Source organism: Cydia amplana, chromosome Z, assembly GCF_948474715.1.
Source record: "Cydia amplana chromosome Z, ilCydAmpl1.1, whole genome shotgun sequence".
In the NCBI taxonomy this organism is placed as follows: domain Eukaryota; kingdom Metazoa; phylum Arthropoda; class Insecta; order Lepidoptera; family Tortricidae; genus Cydia; species Cydia amplana.
The window spans coordinates 36,308,199-36,324,131 of record NC_086096.1 but is presented as its reverse complement, the minus strand read 5'-3'; the positions used below and the strand labels follow the sequence as shown (position 1 = coordinate 36,324,131).

The 15,933-nt window shown below is 40.5% G+C and overlaps 1 protein-coding gene across 2 annotated transcripts in view; it reads left to right on the top strand.

Moving 5' to 3' along the window:
- The window catches only part of LOC134661222 (uncharacterized), a 63,907-nt gene extending 48,209 nt beyond the window's left edge, over positions 1-15,698 (top strand). Inside the window, exons 3-7 of one of the 2 annotated variants that reach the window (XM_063517195.1) lie at positions 10,957-11,130; positions 13,086-13,269; positions 13,683-13,919; positions 14,819-14,974; positions 15,398-15,698. In XM_063517195.1, coding sequence (XP_063373265.1) covers positions 10,957-11,130; positions 13,086-13,269; positions 13,683-13,919; positions 14,819-14,974; positions 15,398-15,624 — 978 coding nt within the window. In that variant the 3' untranslated portion in view covers positions 15,625-15,698. The remainder of the gene's footprint in view (positions 1-10,956; positions 11,131-13,085; positions 13,270-13,682; positions 13,920-14,818; positions 14,975-15,397) is intronic. The other variant, XM_063517196.1, reaches the window with a different exon arrangement.
- Positions 15,699-15,933: the final 235 nt, after the last annotated feature.

Sequence of the window (15,933 nt, the reverse complement as noted above, 5' to 3'; positions counted from 1 at the left end):
AACCATTGTTGCTTGTTTTTATAAAGTCCATACTTTATAAAAAAAAATCCTGTGGTTGTCACTGTGTTCAGACAGGTTTAGCATTTACAGTTAGTCGATATAAGCCCTTATTGGTGGTGTATACCTATGTAGGAAACAGGGAAATGGGCCGAACACACAAGTGTCGTTTTGCCTTGTATAAAACTGCATCACCCCTATCTCTTGCTATAATTAAATAGCAGTACACTTTGCACGTGTCATAGGTTTTCTTGGAAATCTTGAATTTGAACATTATGTTATTCGTTACGAATGCCATATAAAAATATAAAAAAATATTGACCTCACATCGACTCATTAGATTTTTGTTCCTTGACATCCCTTCTTTGGTAGTAACAAATTAATTTATTCAAAACCATAAAATTACCACCAGATTACATAAATTATGTAATGCTATCCCAAGAACTAACCGAAAGAAATACATTCCATCCTTTTTCCTTGTTTTATCATTCTTATTTTTACATATTTCGACGGCACATTTCGTAATTGTTGACAACTTCACATTTGAGCGTTTCAAACAAGACTAAACGAAAAAGTAATGCGTGATCTGTTTTAACATCACTTTTGTGGGGCCATTTTTTGCGGCTGATTGGGTATCCAGTTCTTTATTCTATATCAATGGTGCTAGTAGTAAAAACTATGCCAAATTATAGACCGTAGTTCACGGTGACAATAAGACAGTCAAGTCATGTATAAAGTTGAAATTGACATTTTGACAATGTCCTATCAAACAAGCACCGCTTAAATGGGCATTGATATTCTGTCCCGTCAACTAGGGGGCCTAGTCAAGATGTCAATCGTTGATAGAAAACGCCAATTGAAATGGTTGGAAATAGTCACGTTTTTTTCGTAGTATCTGTCATCCTGATATTTTTAGGGTTCCGTACCTCAAAAGAAAAAACGGAACCTTTACAGGATCACTCGTGCGTCTGTCTGTCGGTCTGCCCGACCGGTCCCCCCCCCCCCTTTATCTCCGAAAGTACTGGGTCTAAAATTTTGAAAAAAATACACAAAATAGTTCTTTACCTATAGATGACAGGAAAACCTAATTAGAAATGTGCAGTCAAGCGTGAGTCGGACTTAATGTACGGAACCCTTGGAACGCGAGTCCGACTCGCATTGGCCGGTTTTTTATTTACGTTTGTCGATGGTACATACTATTGTCATCTTGGCTAGGCCCCCTGGAAATAATAATACTTACTAAGTTTGTTAGAAATAATGTATTTATTTATTATATTCAACAAAGTTGACATATTTATCTTGAGAGCTTAAATCCCTTTAATGGGATCATAGTTAGCAAGAGACATTACAATTTCTCATTTATTTAGTTTCATTACATTACAACCAAAAAATAGTGTTCACAATTTCATTCATTTTACATTATAAAAGCACAAACTGAACAAAGAGAACGCAGATGTTCTTGAACAAACATGGCCGATGATCATTCACGTAGTTTTATAGCAAACACAATGTTCCAATCTACGAGGTGGAGGCGACTCGAGTCAGCCATATGAATGGGCACTAAACTGCATTTTTTTATTTTCTTTCATCTTGGAAGGGAATGATTCATTCCTATCTGTCCCCGCTTCATACGAGCGGGGCGGATAGGAATTAGGAATACCTAGATTTTCTTCTCTTATTCTCCAGAGAGAAAATTCGCAATGGTTATTTGTACATGAGGAAAATAATAAGGTGTATTGGGTTAACTTCGAATACTGGGTCAATTTGAAAATCAATAATATCTACTAAACCAGAAGCCCTTCGGAATTAGGCAACACTTACGATATTGCAACGCTTGCCACGCCATCTTGCTTATTGTTGCAATAGTAAAAAGTCCTTCTTAATTATCGTGTTTTCGAAGTTACCCCTACGCACCTTACTTTTTTATTAGCTTATATAATATATGTATCTTGAAGTCAAAATTACATTGGTACGTTTGAGCGTTCGACTCCTGCGTCTACGTGATCCATGTATCGATAATGCATAAAGTGATTAATCACTATTGTATATTAATCGCACTTTATGTTAATAGAACAATCGAGATGGAAAACACTGTCATGTTATTGTTACGTAATATTTACGTATGATGATATTAAAAGTAACTTTTTTGACTTATAACTTTTGATGGTTTAAAATAAAGAGAAATGGTAATTTTAACACCTAGGGCGAGATTCGAACTTGTGATCCCGGATAACAGCCGGATGCTCTACAAATGGAGGTTTACCCAAGACCAAAAAAAATTCAAACGAAAAGAAGAAAAATATCTGTCATGCTTCGAAAAGTCACGTGACAATTTTCATACATTATCTAAGTTTCGATTAGCGTTTTCTGTCAACGATTGTCATCTTGGCTAGGCTTTTTGGCCGGAGTCCGTCACTATTGACGTACGAGTTATTTAAAGAGTTGGTGTCTTGAAAGAAATTTCTTGCGTAATTGTTATTTACAAAAGAGTTATCTGTTTAAATAGGTGTATAGTGTAATAGATAAACGTGCTCTTTTTGACAGCCGAACTAGATGGTGTCATATTTTACGTGATAACTGGATTTTCAAAAGTCAGATTTTGATAACCAGAGTTAGCGCATAATAATACAAGGCTCTATACAGCGATGTCTACAGCTGTTAAATTAGAAGCATGAATTTTTCAGACTTTGGCGCTCAGTACACTTGATACGATTCGCACGTCGCTCCGATGTTTGAGCGAGACAACGCTATGCACGTATTATAGCGACAACCCGCTCGCACATCGGAACGACTTGCGAATCGTATCCAGTGTGCCAAGCCCCGTAACATCTCTTCTATAATTACTAACACTTTGTTGTGACGGACGAAAGAAAGGACCCCCCATTCAGCCTGTTATGTAAATATGTATGTACTAACGTATTGGAGAATGGCACGTGTATTTACACTTTAGCTTTTGACCACAACAACAATTTACTTATAATTCGCACGTTTCGGTAATTTCCGTAAATTGTAGTAGCAATATCAATCCTCCATTATTACAGGCAAACGTATCAATTTGCGGATTTTTTGTTCGGTCATTTGATAATAGCTACCTTTATTAGAAAAACTTCATGCGCAAACGCACGTAGTTTGGCTGCAGAGTAACCACAGAGTAGAAGTACCTGTAATATATTAATTTACTAAGGACACTTGCGCATTCCAGGGTTAGCCAACTAACTCTGAGTTAACCGGTTATAGTTTAAACTGTACTGTTCAACCCTGGGTTAAACAGTTAACTCCGCGTTAGCAGCCCAACCCTGGAACGCGCAAGTGGTCCTTATTAAAATAAGAGACATTCAGAAAAACAAATTATTATAAAGGCCTATTTAAGTCCAACGATAAAGTTTGGGCTTATTAATAATATGTTTTTTTTTTACATATCTTATAAACAAAGTAGATTCATAACAACTCCTATTCCAAAATTGTAAGCATAGATATCTTATACTTACTGAATAACGTGCCTCGGAACGGACACATAATCATACATGATTACAGATAATTATATTTTAGCTACGGACTCATCATAACCAAATTTGGCAGTCTACTTTACTAAAGGTTCCCAAAATAATATTAGATTACATATTAGTTAGATATCTAGTCCTACATGTGACTTATAAGTACTAGTTATCGTGTTCTTAGCAGTGATTGTAAAGGCCTTAAGTATAGGTTTTTGCGCGAAAGTACTATACAGGCTTACCGCACACACGAGGTCAAGGGAATATGCGTTTTACGTGGTAAATAAAGTTATTTGAGGGGATTTTTTGTAGGTAAATATGAATGGTATTGTGTTATTGACGAATTCTGGCAAGTTTTACCGTGTTTACATTGATCTGAAGAAAGAGACCGCTACTTTATTCAGGTAGGTACTTAGTGCGAAACACAACCATTGACCATTTAGAAGTATTGTTCTGCTTCTATATATAATAGCTGGGTGACCTATTTGGTATGGAATGATAATCACTTTCTTAAGAATTATTAACTCCGTATATTAAAACAATCAAGTTGATCGTACAAAGGTTCGAGCGGGACTGGCGTCCCGAGTTCCTTAAACCTATACCTAAGCTTTTGGCTAGTCAGCTCATATCGCGGTGCACGCGCACTTGAATATGAGCTGACGTAGCTAAACTGTTCCTATATTACTTCCCCCTTTAAGGGAAAAAAAATTTAAATTAATTAATACAATGATCTCTCTTTTGGGATCTGATAATACTTACATCCTGTGTGCTCCTAACCTTACAATGTTATGGCTTCTCTGATATCGCACAGGCGCGCGTTTCGCTGACATAGCGCTACGCGTAACTGTGTGACACGAGTACCTACGGTATCGGAATACAATGTTAATGTTATACTTTTATAATTAGATATAAGAACTGAATTTATTACAAAAACTCTGGAATATTTAAACGAACATGTTAGTTTGACATACCGAAATACACTATATGGATTTGATAAACACATTATTTGTTTTATTTAAGAACACTTCACTTCACTCAATAAATTACAGGTTGTTGTTTAGGTTGGGGCTGGGCCGGCTCCCGGTGTACAACGACGGTTGTTGGTTGCACTTTAGCAACCGCTTTCTGTAGCCAACTTCGAATGCATTGTCGACACTTAGTGTATATGAAATGTATCAAAAACAGCACTAATACAACGGAGGTAACGAGGAGGATAATTCCGAAGTAGTTGAGCTTTGCGTCAACCTGTCCAGTGACACTATGGACCTCTGCAATTGCGATGTTATTGTGGGACTCGTCCTCCTTGCTCTGTCCGTAGCCCATTGTAGTTAGTGTGATGACCAGTTAAACAATTAAATAAGTAAAAAAATGTATATGACACGCGCTGCGTGTTGACTGCACACAAATTCAAGATTCTCAATATTGCATAATAAATGACAAATGATGCTTAACTTGGCAATCTCTGCCAGTATCACAGCTGTGTCGCCTGCTCCGGAACCCCTTGGCGAAGTTCTGCGTGCTGCGCTATGTGTAGGTGTCTCTACCACCGCAACGTGGGTCTTGGTTGCTTCTGCTACCTCGTCAGCTATGTTAGCTAATGTGTCTAGGTCTGTCTCTCTGGAAGCAACTAATACCGCCCGCACTGTTGTGGGTAGGTGGTTCTGCCACATTATGCGCACGCGTCGTCTGGGAAACTACCCTTCGCTAGGTTTCGCATCTTAACTAACAGGTGTGATGGTTTCTGGTCCCCTAAATCCATTTCACTGAGTACCTTCTCAATCTGCCTGTTCTTGGAGTCCTCTAATGTCGTTAGCAGCTTGCTCTTCAAGGCCTGGTACTTATTCGTCTCGGGTGGTTTGGTGAGGAAGTCCGTCAGACGCAAAATAACTTCCTTTGGTAGTTTTGAGACTACCATGTCGAATTTTGCGTCGTCGCCTATCTTTTGTGGCGTCAAAAAGGCCTCCGTGCGTATAAACCATACTCTGGGCTGATCGACCCAGAAGTCTGGAATACGGCTCGACACCGAGATCGCCATGACCTCAGTTGCTGGCGCTGTTAACTCGGCCGCGTCGGTTTTCGTCTCGTCGGCTCCACCCATTGTTGGTCTCTACACTTTGCACGATAAAGTCTACAAGTCTAAATCAAATTGTCTTTATATAACTTTCACTTTTTAGTTCAATCTATCACACGTCGGAAGGTCACCAGTTTAGAAGTATTGTTCTGCTTCTATATATAATAGCTGGGTGACCTACTTGGTATGGAATGATAATCACTTTCTTAAGAATTATTAACTCCGTATATTAAAACAATCAAGTTGATCGTACAAAGGTTCGAGCGGGACTGGCGTCCCGAGTTCCTTAAACCTATACCTAAGCTTTTGGCTAGTCAGCTCATATCGCGGTGCACGCGCACTTGAATATGAGCTGACGTAGCTAAACTGTTCCTATAACCATTTTTAACTTGTTTATCAATGCATCCATTTGCTGGATGGTAATGAAAATATTATTTCCGGGCTACAAAATAGAAAAAAAACCTCCAACAGTTGTGATTCTGTACCACTACCACCTGTTTGGCACTGACATAAACGTCATTGAGAACGTAATTTACTTTCTATGCATCTCGCTCGTCGCTCGTATGTATAAGTGCAAGCGAGATGTATAGAAAGTAAATTACGTTCTCGAAAACGTTTATGTTAGTTTTGACACTGTCAATGGCTCATGGTACGGGCTCTGTGGTCTTGAAATGTGGTGTTAAGAGATAACATTTAATATTCATCATTTTTTTCGGTGAAGGAAAACATTGTATTCATACAGAAAATTTGTATGTGCGTGTGTCAATGCGTTCCGGCTGAACGAGCTAGCGTGGGGGCTATGGGCGTGACACTTCTCAATGAAATACAATTGCCCAGGTAATAAAAATGACGACTGAAGCTCAAAAGAGTCAAAAGTAGTCACGTTTTTTCATTGTAGTCTGCCTCTTTTGTACCCATGATAAAACGTGGCTTCCCTTTTGCACACTTCAGTTATCTTTAATATCTTTAAGCTTTAGTGTCATTTTAGATTTGTGGGCCCAGTTAGTTAATGACTGAAATAGGATGGAATAAAAGCATTTTCAAAAGTTTCCAAGCAACCTTATACATATAATATAGGTATGATTGTTACATTGTACGCTTAATTTGTCAGACACTAACCACAATATAGTACCGAAGGTTAGAACCTAGATAATTAGCGTCATGTGATGCCCTGACATCAGGAAAGGAAGTGGAACGGATGTAGGAAGGACTTAGGAGCTTGGAATAGTGGGCTGAGGTTAATATGTATGTGATTATCGTTGAATGTTATTGAAGTACTGAATGGCGAGATACAAGTCATAATAATAAGTGTAATAGAACAGTCATGTAAGTCTATATTAAGTGCATTTTAGACTCGATTTAGAGGACCATATGTCACATTTGTGGTAAGCCTCCGTAGCTTAATTGGTAGGTATATAGTAGCGACTGAACCGGTGTTCCAATGGTCGCAAGTTCGAGTCTTGCCAGAGGTAGGAAATTTTTCCTTTAATATAAACATAAGGATATAAACATAAGGTCCATAAGGATTTCAGAAAAATGTCGAGTCTTGTTTCAACATAATTTAAATTGGGATAAATCTCGATTGTTTGAGAATCAATGAAACAAAAGAAATTATACTTTATTGAGTTTCTAAAAGGTTCTAGTTAGATTGAAACGAAGTGTACAAGTATATGGACCCGTCTTCTCTGATGGAACTATCCCGGACTGCAACGCGCCTGCAGTTTTTATGGAAACTGCAAGCCAACTGCATTGTGTTGCAAAACATGCTATTGCTTCCTAAGGCGTCCTTCTTTGGCAATAACAGGGCTATGGCTGTGAGGCAGCTATTTATAACCACCGGACGGATTTTGATGATAGCTTCTAGGTTTTTTCCTATATATATTCAACTTGTTATATTATTGTTGTGACCATTTCAGTGTGTTTTCATGAACCAATGACGCCAGCAAGATGGCGACTCAAGAGCACTCGTAATCAAGTCCATTTTCTCATAATAGTTCAATTACGGCTGCCATTAAAGACAATGCCGACGGGAGATTTAATGCGAAAACGATGGAAATTAACTTGCAGTCATTTAGCCAATTAAAGAACACTCAACTTTTAAAAAACCGTATAAGGAAGACATAGATGTCCGTAGAAACTATTGGGAATAAGAGATCTTGATAATATTGGTTTGGTGAGGCTCTTGCTTAGTAATCGATGGGAAACTATTAACTGGTTTGGAGGTAATGTAAGGTAGACTCTTCCGAAAACAGATGCTATTCTTTTTGTATAACAAAAGCAGATGAACATGAAAACAGGTTAGGATTCAGAATACGTAGAAGAGCTTAGTGTACACGAAGGTCACGAAGGCACATACATTTTTTACTAATATGTCTTCTTTAGACATCACTGCCTCGCATATCTAAACTGTGAAATGACCTGTCAATATAGTGACCCCTTGGTAGGCGCTTACCATAGGTAGGGCCGTACCTATATATATAAATATATGTTTTCCACCGCCTTGGCTTTAAAAAAATCTCCATCAAAATCATGGATTTAGAATTTAATTATTACTGTAAAGAACGATATTACCTACAACATTATGGCATCATTCTGCAGTTTCTGCACCATATGTGACCCCGACCCATTAAAAAACTGGATCAATTTATTAGCACCAAAGAACAATGTCTTACGAAATACCAACAATGATCTAATTAGTGCCATGAAACGCACAATGGTATTGCGAGAATGAATGGAACTTGTATCTCACGTATCCATTCGTTTAGTGATATACTGTTGAATACTTGAGTATTATTGAATATGACCTAGCAATAGGTGCTAAGAAATAGCTAGTAAGCCTTACATGATAAATATGACCTAACTTGAAAAAGCGGTGGATTAGGGTTCAAATTCATCATTAGGGTCGATTTTTTTGTGTTCGAGTTCCATATTCTGTATCTGTAAGTACAATATAAGCGCAATTTCACCGTATGTCCTAAATAATCTTGGACTGAGTTACGAAAACGTATGATATATTCATAACTCAACGAAAAATTACATAGGTACTTACAATTTATTTCGGGACAAATTTTGTTTTCGATTTTATTTCGCTCAGAATGAAGAAGAAGAGCTTTTCAAACCAGCCCAAATCCTATCCAAATCTAAAGAAAATAGTTCGACAACGTAATAAAAATTGGCCAATTATTTGAATGGAAATATTCCCAGCTGTCCCCAGTGAATACGGATGGAAATGAAAGTATTCCCGATTGTCACTGGAGAGCACAGATGGCAACGGATCATTTCCATCTGTCACCGTCCCACAGGACACATGGCTACGTCACTCAACCTTTGCATTGCACTCTCCTTGATGATGATAAACTGGTATATTCCCATTTGTCCCCGCCGGGCACAGATGGGCATAGGTGCATTCATATGAATCATTCCCATCTGTCCGTGGGGTAAACTACATAAACATCCCCAATTTTTTTTTTAAACACAGAACCCTAAAATGCAAATCGTACAAGGAAGCAAACAAACGAGTTTTCAGAACAATTAGTTTTACTTGTAAATGTCAATTCTGTGCTTCCTCGAATGCAGTGACGACAGAGTGGAAGATTCGCCATTCCTTTGAAAAAACGTTCAAATACTAATAAGTTTCAACTTTACACTAAAACGAACTATGTTGCAATGAGAACTGAGCTAATTTAGACCATATTGTAAGGTTATTGGGTTAAAAATTGCTTGGTGATTTGTTTTGTTTGCTTCGCTCATATTGGCATGAACAATTATGATGTAAATTTGTTATGGTTTGCAAAAAGGCCTCACAGATTTTTATAATCTAGTTGTCATGTTGATGTAGCTTAATAAAATTAGGTAGAATATACCGAAGTCAGAAGAAAAGGCACTGCAAAAGAAAAGTTTTCTCTTCCGTTGCAAGTAGGTGTAGGTACATATTGAAATATTGGATTGGAGTCTAACCTCCTAAGTCCCAGAGCAATTTCAGCAGTATTGAATTTAGAACATTATTTTATTCCATTATAGTTCAAAAATCGATTTGATTTTGTTCTTTAAAAGGACATTGGGACTAATAAGCACGTTCCTGAAGGCCCACTGATTAACAGTCCGCCGGACAGTATCGGTCTGTCAGTTGTTCGGAACTGTCAACTTTTTGTCCTAACTGACAGACCTGTTAATCAGTGGGTCCCTTAAAGGGCCTTAATCGGTCTGGAAAAGGGTTAAGCACATCTAAGTTCATATGCATAGTGACCTCCAGTTCTATATAAACGCTTCAAACCGTGGTTCTGATATTAACCTTTTCGACGCCGTGTCAAAAACAAAAGCTGTCCGCTGACGCCACGTCACCGAAGTGTCAAAACTGAAATTGAACTTTATGCATATGCACGTAGTCTATGTTGCTCTGTGGTCCGTGACCGATTAATCGGTCTTTGGCGTTGAACCTGCGGTGCTTATATATCGGTCATTGGCGTCCAAAAGATTAAAGGGGTTTAATCGGTCTGGAAAAGGGTTAAGCACATCTAAGTTCATATGCATAGTGACCTCTAGTTCTGTATAAACGCTTAACAACTCGTGGTTCTGATATTAAGAGCCAGGATCGCAGGATGCAGGCTTCATACGTAGATGGTTGTTAGTCGAATCAACTCCGGCGCGTGCTAGTTGAATATTTATACGTATCACGCTCCCTGAATCAACAAACTCCTCGTCTCAATTAGGTATTCGCATGGTACAAGGCCGTACGGCGTTACGCACTGCATTCCTTTATATACTAACAAACAGTAACGCTATTAACAGTACCCTTAGTATAAATTTCATGTCGATAGTGTGACGTGACGTACGCGTTGCATTGTGTCATTTTGTATGGTATTTTGAGTTTTCCAAAACGTCCCGCTTAGCGCGCTATTTAAAATTCCAGACAAAATGAGACTTGACGCAAACGCGAACGCACGTTACGCTATCGAATGAAATGTACACTGGGGTTTCTGATCATTGGAAGTGGGTTTAGGGATATCAGGATTTTTGGTCCTTTGGTCAGTATTGGACATGGCGAGTATCAGAGGTTTTTCAAACTCAATTAATTAACCCTAATTGGAACCTTAGGTATTGTGCAAACCACTGTGCAAACGAACGAGAAGGCAAAAATATCATTGTTGTAGGTACTGACTATGTTCGTGCCGCAAACAGGAGGAAACCCGCCATTGTAAGGATAAAAGTGACAGTCCATTTCCAACCGCAGCTGCACTACTGTCAATTTTACTATTGACAGTAACAGCGGCGCGTTCAGTACCAGTAGTGCAGCTGCGCCCAGAAATGGAATGTTACCCTAACAACGCACAGTTCGGGAAAGAAAGGAACGGTGGTGCACAAAGCGAGTTATTGAATATGGACTTTTTGTTTCAGGAGAACCTGTCGGAATGGGAGCGCGGCGCTCTTGAAATGTCATCGCCCGCGCTGGTAGCGGGCGTGGCGCAGCAGGGGCGCAAATGGGGCGCGCGCAGCGTCACCGCGCAGCACACGCGCGACGACCAGGCGCCGCCTAGGGCCAACGCTACTCAAGCTTGCAAGCTACTTGTAGTAAGTAATCACTCTCCTTCTCTGTGATGCTTAGTAGATATGTAGAAGTCGCAGTGAAGACGGCCAACGCCACAAAGCCTGCAAATTGGTGGTTATTCTTGTAGCCATTTAGAAAGTCTAAGCTCTCGTCTCGGCCAAGAAACACTCGAGTCAGTGCTTGTGGACACCAGGTGCCGCTGAGGGCCAACACTACTCAGGCGTGCAAACTGTGGTTAAGTACATCATTTGCAATAAGTTACACTTCGAAAGCCGCAACACGAAACACGATTAATTATCTGGGATGCACTAAGTCCACAAACTACTTTGGTTTGCAAAGCTTCTCTTTCTGGGCGAAATAAAAAAGAAATCAACAACATGTCCCCAAAAAAAATTACAAAATTCCTAAAGTTTTGGTAATTCAAAGCAAGACTTTTTAGGACATAGGTATTGTGAAAATGCGCTTATTGCAGAATAGGAAACTAATCTATGTGTCCAACAAATTTTCCATATCAAATTTTAACAAAGCCGATGTTGAACAATGAACCACATGACGCATTCTCTCACGTTCATCAGACTATGCTTTAACCAGTTTAACCCATACATGCCCGTTAGGGCGTTTTTTACCCAATGAGTAAACTCTCTACTATACCTACACATTAAAATCAGTAGAAGAATGAGTCTTGAGCCTGTAACCTCAAGAAGTCCAGACCAAGGAATAGTTCTGGGTATATCCTCTAGGCACCCAGACGTCACAGCTTGCCAATGAAAATTCAACTTTGACTTGTCAAAAATAAGATTCAAATTAGAACGGAACAGGAGACCTCTTTATAGGTCTCAGAGCGGCTAGAGGATATAGGACTGGTCGGAGTAGGTTATTCTCACATAGCTCTATGCTTTTGAATAATTTGACTGTGTTTGTAAGAAAAACCTATTTATACATGACGTTTGCTCAATAATGGCGGGCCTTAATGACTACTACTTATTGATGGCGGTAATTGTCGGTGGGTCAATTGGGGCCAAGTGCGGAATTGGATCTCTACGTGTTTACGTACCTTGAGAGGCCTCGGACTTATATTAGCTAGGTACCGGTGGCGGCACGTCCATAAGAGCCGATTCCCACCGGCTTGCCTGTTTTTGGACGTTTGAGCAGAGTTGTAAAAGAAATATGTCAAATTAGCCACGCGCCGCCACTGGGAGAGTGGGAGGTACCTACCCTTACCACCACCACCACCACCACCATACCACCACCACTATTATTTATTAGGTACCACTATTATTTGTGCCTTAAATAAGAGCTATTTCACATCGTCCGATCCGATACCGGATTTCGGATACCATCGCAAAGAAACAAAATAAAAATATTAATATATTGTTCAAAATATTTTTTTTAAACCATAAACGCAGAACTTGATGCCATAGGTACTTCTAGAGGACGTTCTAGCAAATGTTTTGCTAATATCAAGGCTGATGTCCTTTTCTTAAAAAGGAGGTCCTTCTGTAGACTCCCAGGTTCCCCGTCGGTTTCTGTTCCTCTACAAGCGCATGGCCTCGAGCAGTGTCAATTGCTTTATGTATACTTTTATTAGTATACTGTCAGAGAGCTATGGAGCGCAGCATATTAGGTGTGAAACTAAGGGATCGCATCCGGAACACCACGCTGCGCTCTAAAACTCAAATAATAGATGTAGCTCGAAAAGCGGCCAAGTTAAAGTGGGACTGGGCTGGTCATGTCTGCCGCATGCCGAATGACTTATGGGCCAAGATAACCACAGAGTGGGTGCCCCGTGAGTCGAACCGGGGATCCGGCAGACCTCGTCGGGGATGGCGGGCTAACTTAGACTCTTTTTTGAGCGACTGGCCAGATGTAGCTCAAATCGGGAGGAGTGGAAGAAGAGGGGGGAGGCCTTTGCCCAGCAGTGGGACACAATAGGCTCGCAATAATAATACTTTTATTAACCTACCTTTATTTTTTACAGTACATAGGCGACGCCATAAAACCCATATGGCGCCTGAATCTCTGCGGCGGCAACGCAGCGGCGGTTGCCGCTCGCGCCGGTACCAAACTGCTGCCGCCGAAAATCAAGATCGTGTGGAACCCGCCTACGTCACCCTATCAGCACACGGAGAAGTTGCGGCTTGTGGTCACTGCGGTCAATAGTGGTAAGTTCCAGGGATGTTGCGGATGCAGATTTTTTGACATCCGCGGATGCGGATGCGGATGCGGATATTTAAAGCCTCACTTCCGCGGAGTTCAACACAACCAGCAGGCGTATTCAGATTTCAGATTTTTATTGGTAATTTTTTTTTACAGATTTTTACACGTCATAATACAGCATAATTTAAGATTTAACTTAAATTTACGGTAGATATAATACAATTTCAAGATGTCGATTATATGTGGTACATGTCAAAAAAATAATCAAAAAATTATAGTACAAATTGATTTAGAATTTATTATGGATGGCTTTATCCACGACAACACGTTTTTCAGCTTCATACAGCACAACCGAAGTTTCAACCCACGATTTTTGACAAACAAATGATCCTATTTTTATACACGCCTTTAATTCCAGGTTCTGTATGCAACAACGAATCTCAATTCATCTGCGGCATGACCAGCCTCTGCATATCCTCCTACCTCGTGTGCGACGGCGTCCGCCATTGCCCTGGAGGCGAGGACGAGGATACCTCAGCGTGCATGCATCGGAGGGACCCACCACTGCTGGAACTGCTTAGGAGATTCGCTGCCAGGAACCAGGAGTTGCTGGGCTTGGATCAGAATGATGGGATGACGAAACCTTCTGTCATAAGTAAGCTTTTACTGTTATTTATTATTTATCCTGCGTCAATTTTGATACACAACCCTTGCCCTGAGCCAAATACCCCTGTCGATGACGCTGCCAGTCCTTACCATGTCGCCCAAAAGTGTTGCTTTTGATGGCAACCTTGGGTAACGGCATTACACCATGTCTTACAGTACAGACAGCCCCATGTGCAGAGCGTGCATGGAAGAAGAGGAAACAACAAAACACATACTCCTAGACTGCAAAGAGGTAGAAACATACAGGAACAAATACCTAGGGACTCCGAGCACACTAAAAGAGGCAGTCAGCAACCTGAAAATACTGCTAGGTTTCATGGAGGAGCTGGGGTGGTTAGAGTAGCGCCACCTCGTTTCACGCAAAATAGGCACAATGGTTGTCGATTTGCGGAAAATGCCCAGAAGCACTAACTAACTACACCATGTCTTTGTTCCTTGGTCACATCCCTAAAATGTATATACTTTTCTAGGGTTTATATAATGTTGTCCCACTGCTGGGCAAAGGCCTCCCCCTTCGATTTCCATTCGTCTCGGTTTTGAGCAATCTCCGGCCAGTCGTTGAGATATGCGTCCAGGAGCCCGTTTCTCAAAAGCTTGTAACTTGTAATACAAGCGGACGTCATTTTTTGACAGCTTTTGTTAGTAAGGGACTTCCACTTGTATTACAAGTTACAAGCCTTTGAGAAGCTGGCCCCAGGTCGTCCAGCCATCTCCGCCTGCGCCTACCAGCTCCTCGCCCGTGTTGTGTCACCCATTTCTAGGATTAAATAATAACCATAAAGTTAGCCATTTCTACAATCTGATTTGTAATTGTGCATTAAAGAAAACAATTTAGGTATACCTATAGGTACTTACTCCATATAACTTGAGCGGTATAATGTAGTCCAGGCGATTTGAAACTTTCAGTGAAGATCACAGAGAGCGAGCAGAAGTCCAACGCGTTCTTGGAGTTTGCGGCCGCGCTGAAGCCCTACGGCCCGTGGAGCTACCTCGTGGTCGGCATGCTGGTGTGCGCCACTATCCTCATGTTCTGTCTCGCGTGGGGTAAGTTATCCACCGCCTAGACCGCTAGAAGTTACGTACGAGTCAATACAGAAGTACAGTTACTTTAAACTCATGGTAGGAATTGCGCGTTTAGATCCGCATTATGTTCTGCCCTGAGAGAACTAAGCCTCAACCAACCTGGTTAGCTATCGTAAATTAACTGCTTCTGGCTTACTTTGAATTATGAAGCTTTTACGAAAAGTAGCGGTCACCACCAATAACATATTATTTTACTTGTAGTGGTTTATTTTCTTTTTAGTCTGCCAGATGTAACATCAGAGCTAACGTTATGATTTTCTACCTGTTGTATGTAGTTTTGTTGGCTTTCCAAGCTGGATGTTGTATATCCAAACGTCATTTTGCCTTTTTACGGATCTCTTAATACTTCGTTCCACCGTTTTTAATAATGATTCTTATTTCCAGAATGCTGCTGCAAGCGCTCAAAGCCCTCAGACACACCAATCAACATACCAGCCTCCTGCATAGATCTCTCCCCAACTGTCACCGTCACAGTAGCCTCCCAACACCTCTTCTCCCCAACCCCAACCTCCCCTCCCGAGTACGAACCTCCCCCGTCCTACTCCTCCCTCTTCCCTAGAGCGTATAAGTGCGAAGACCCCGTGCCACAGTGCTCGACGCAGCCGGATTAGGTTTTCAAATTAGGTACGAGGTTTTTAAGGTTTTTTAGAGGTTTTGGAATGACATTTGAGGATTTGTCATGTAACATTACAATGCGAGTGACGTGTTCAAAATGGTCATGTCCATATTGTGACATATGGTTACACTTTTGCACCTGGGCAAGGTAAATAGCCTTTGTAATAAGTGGCAAATGTAAACATATGTATGTACTACATAAATAGTTTTGAAAACTTTGCTCGCTAGGGCCATGTGAAGCGTTGTAGATACAAGTCTGGGGAAAGTTAAGGTGACAGTCGAATAGCAACTGCACCTGCATTACT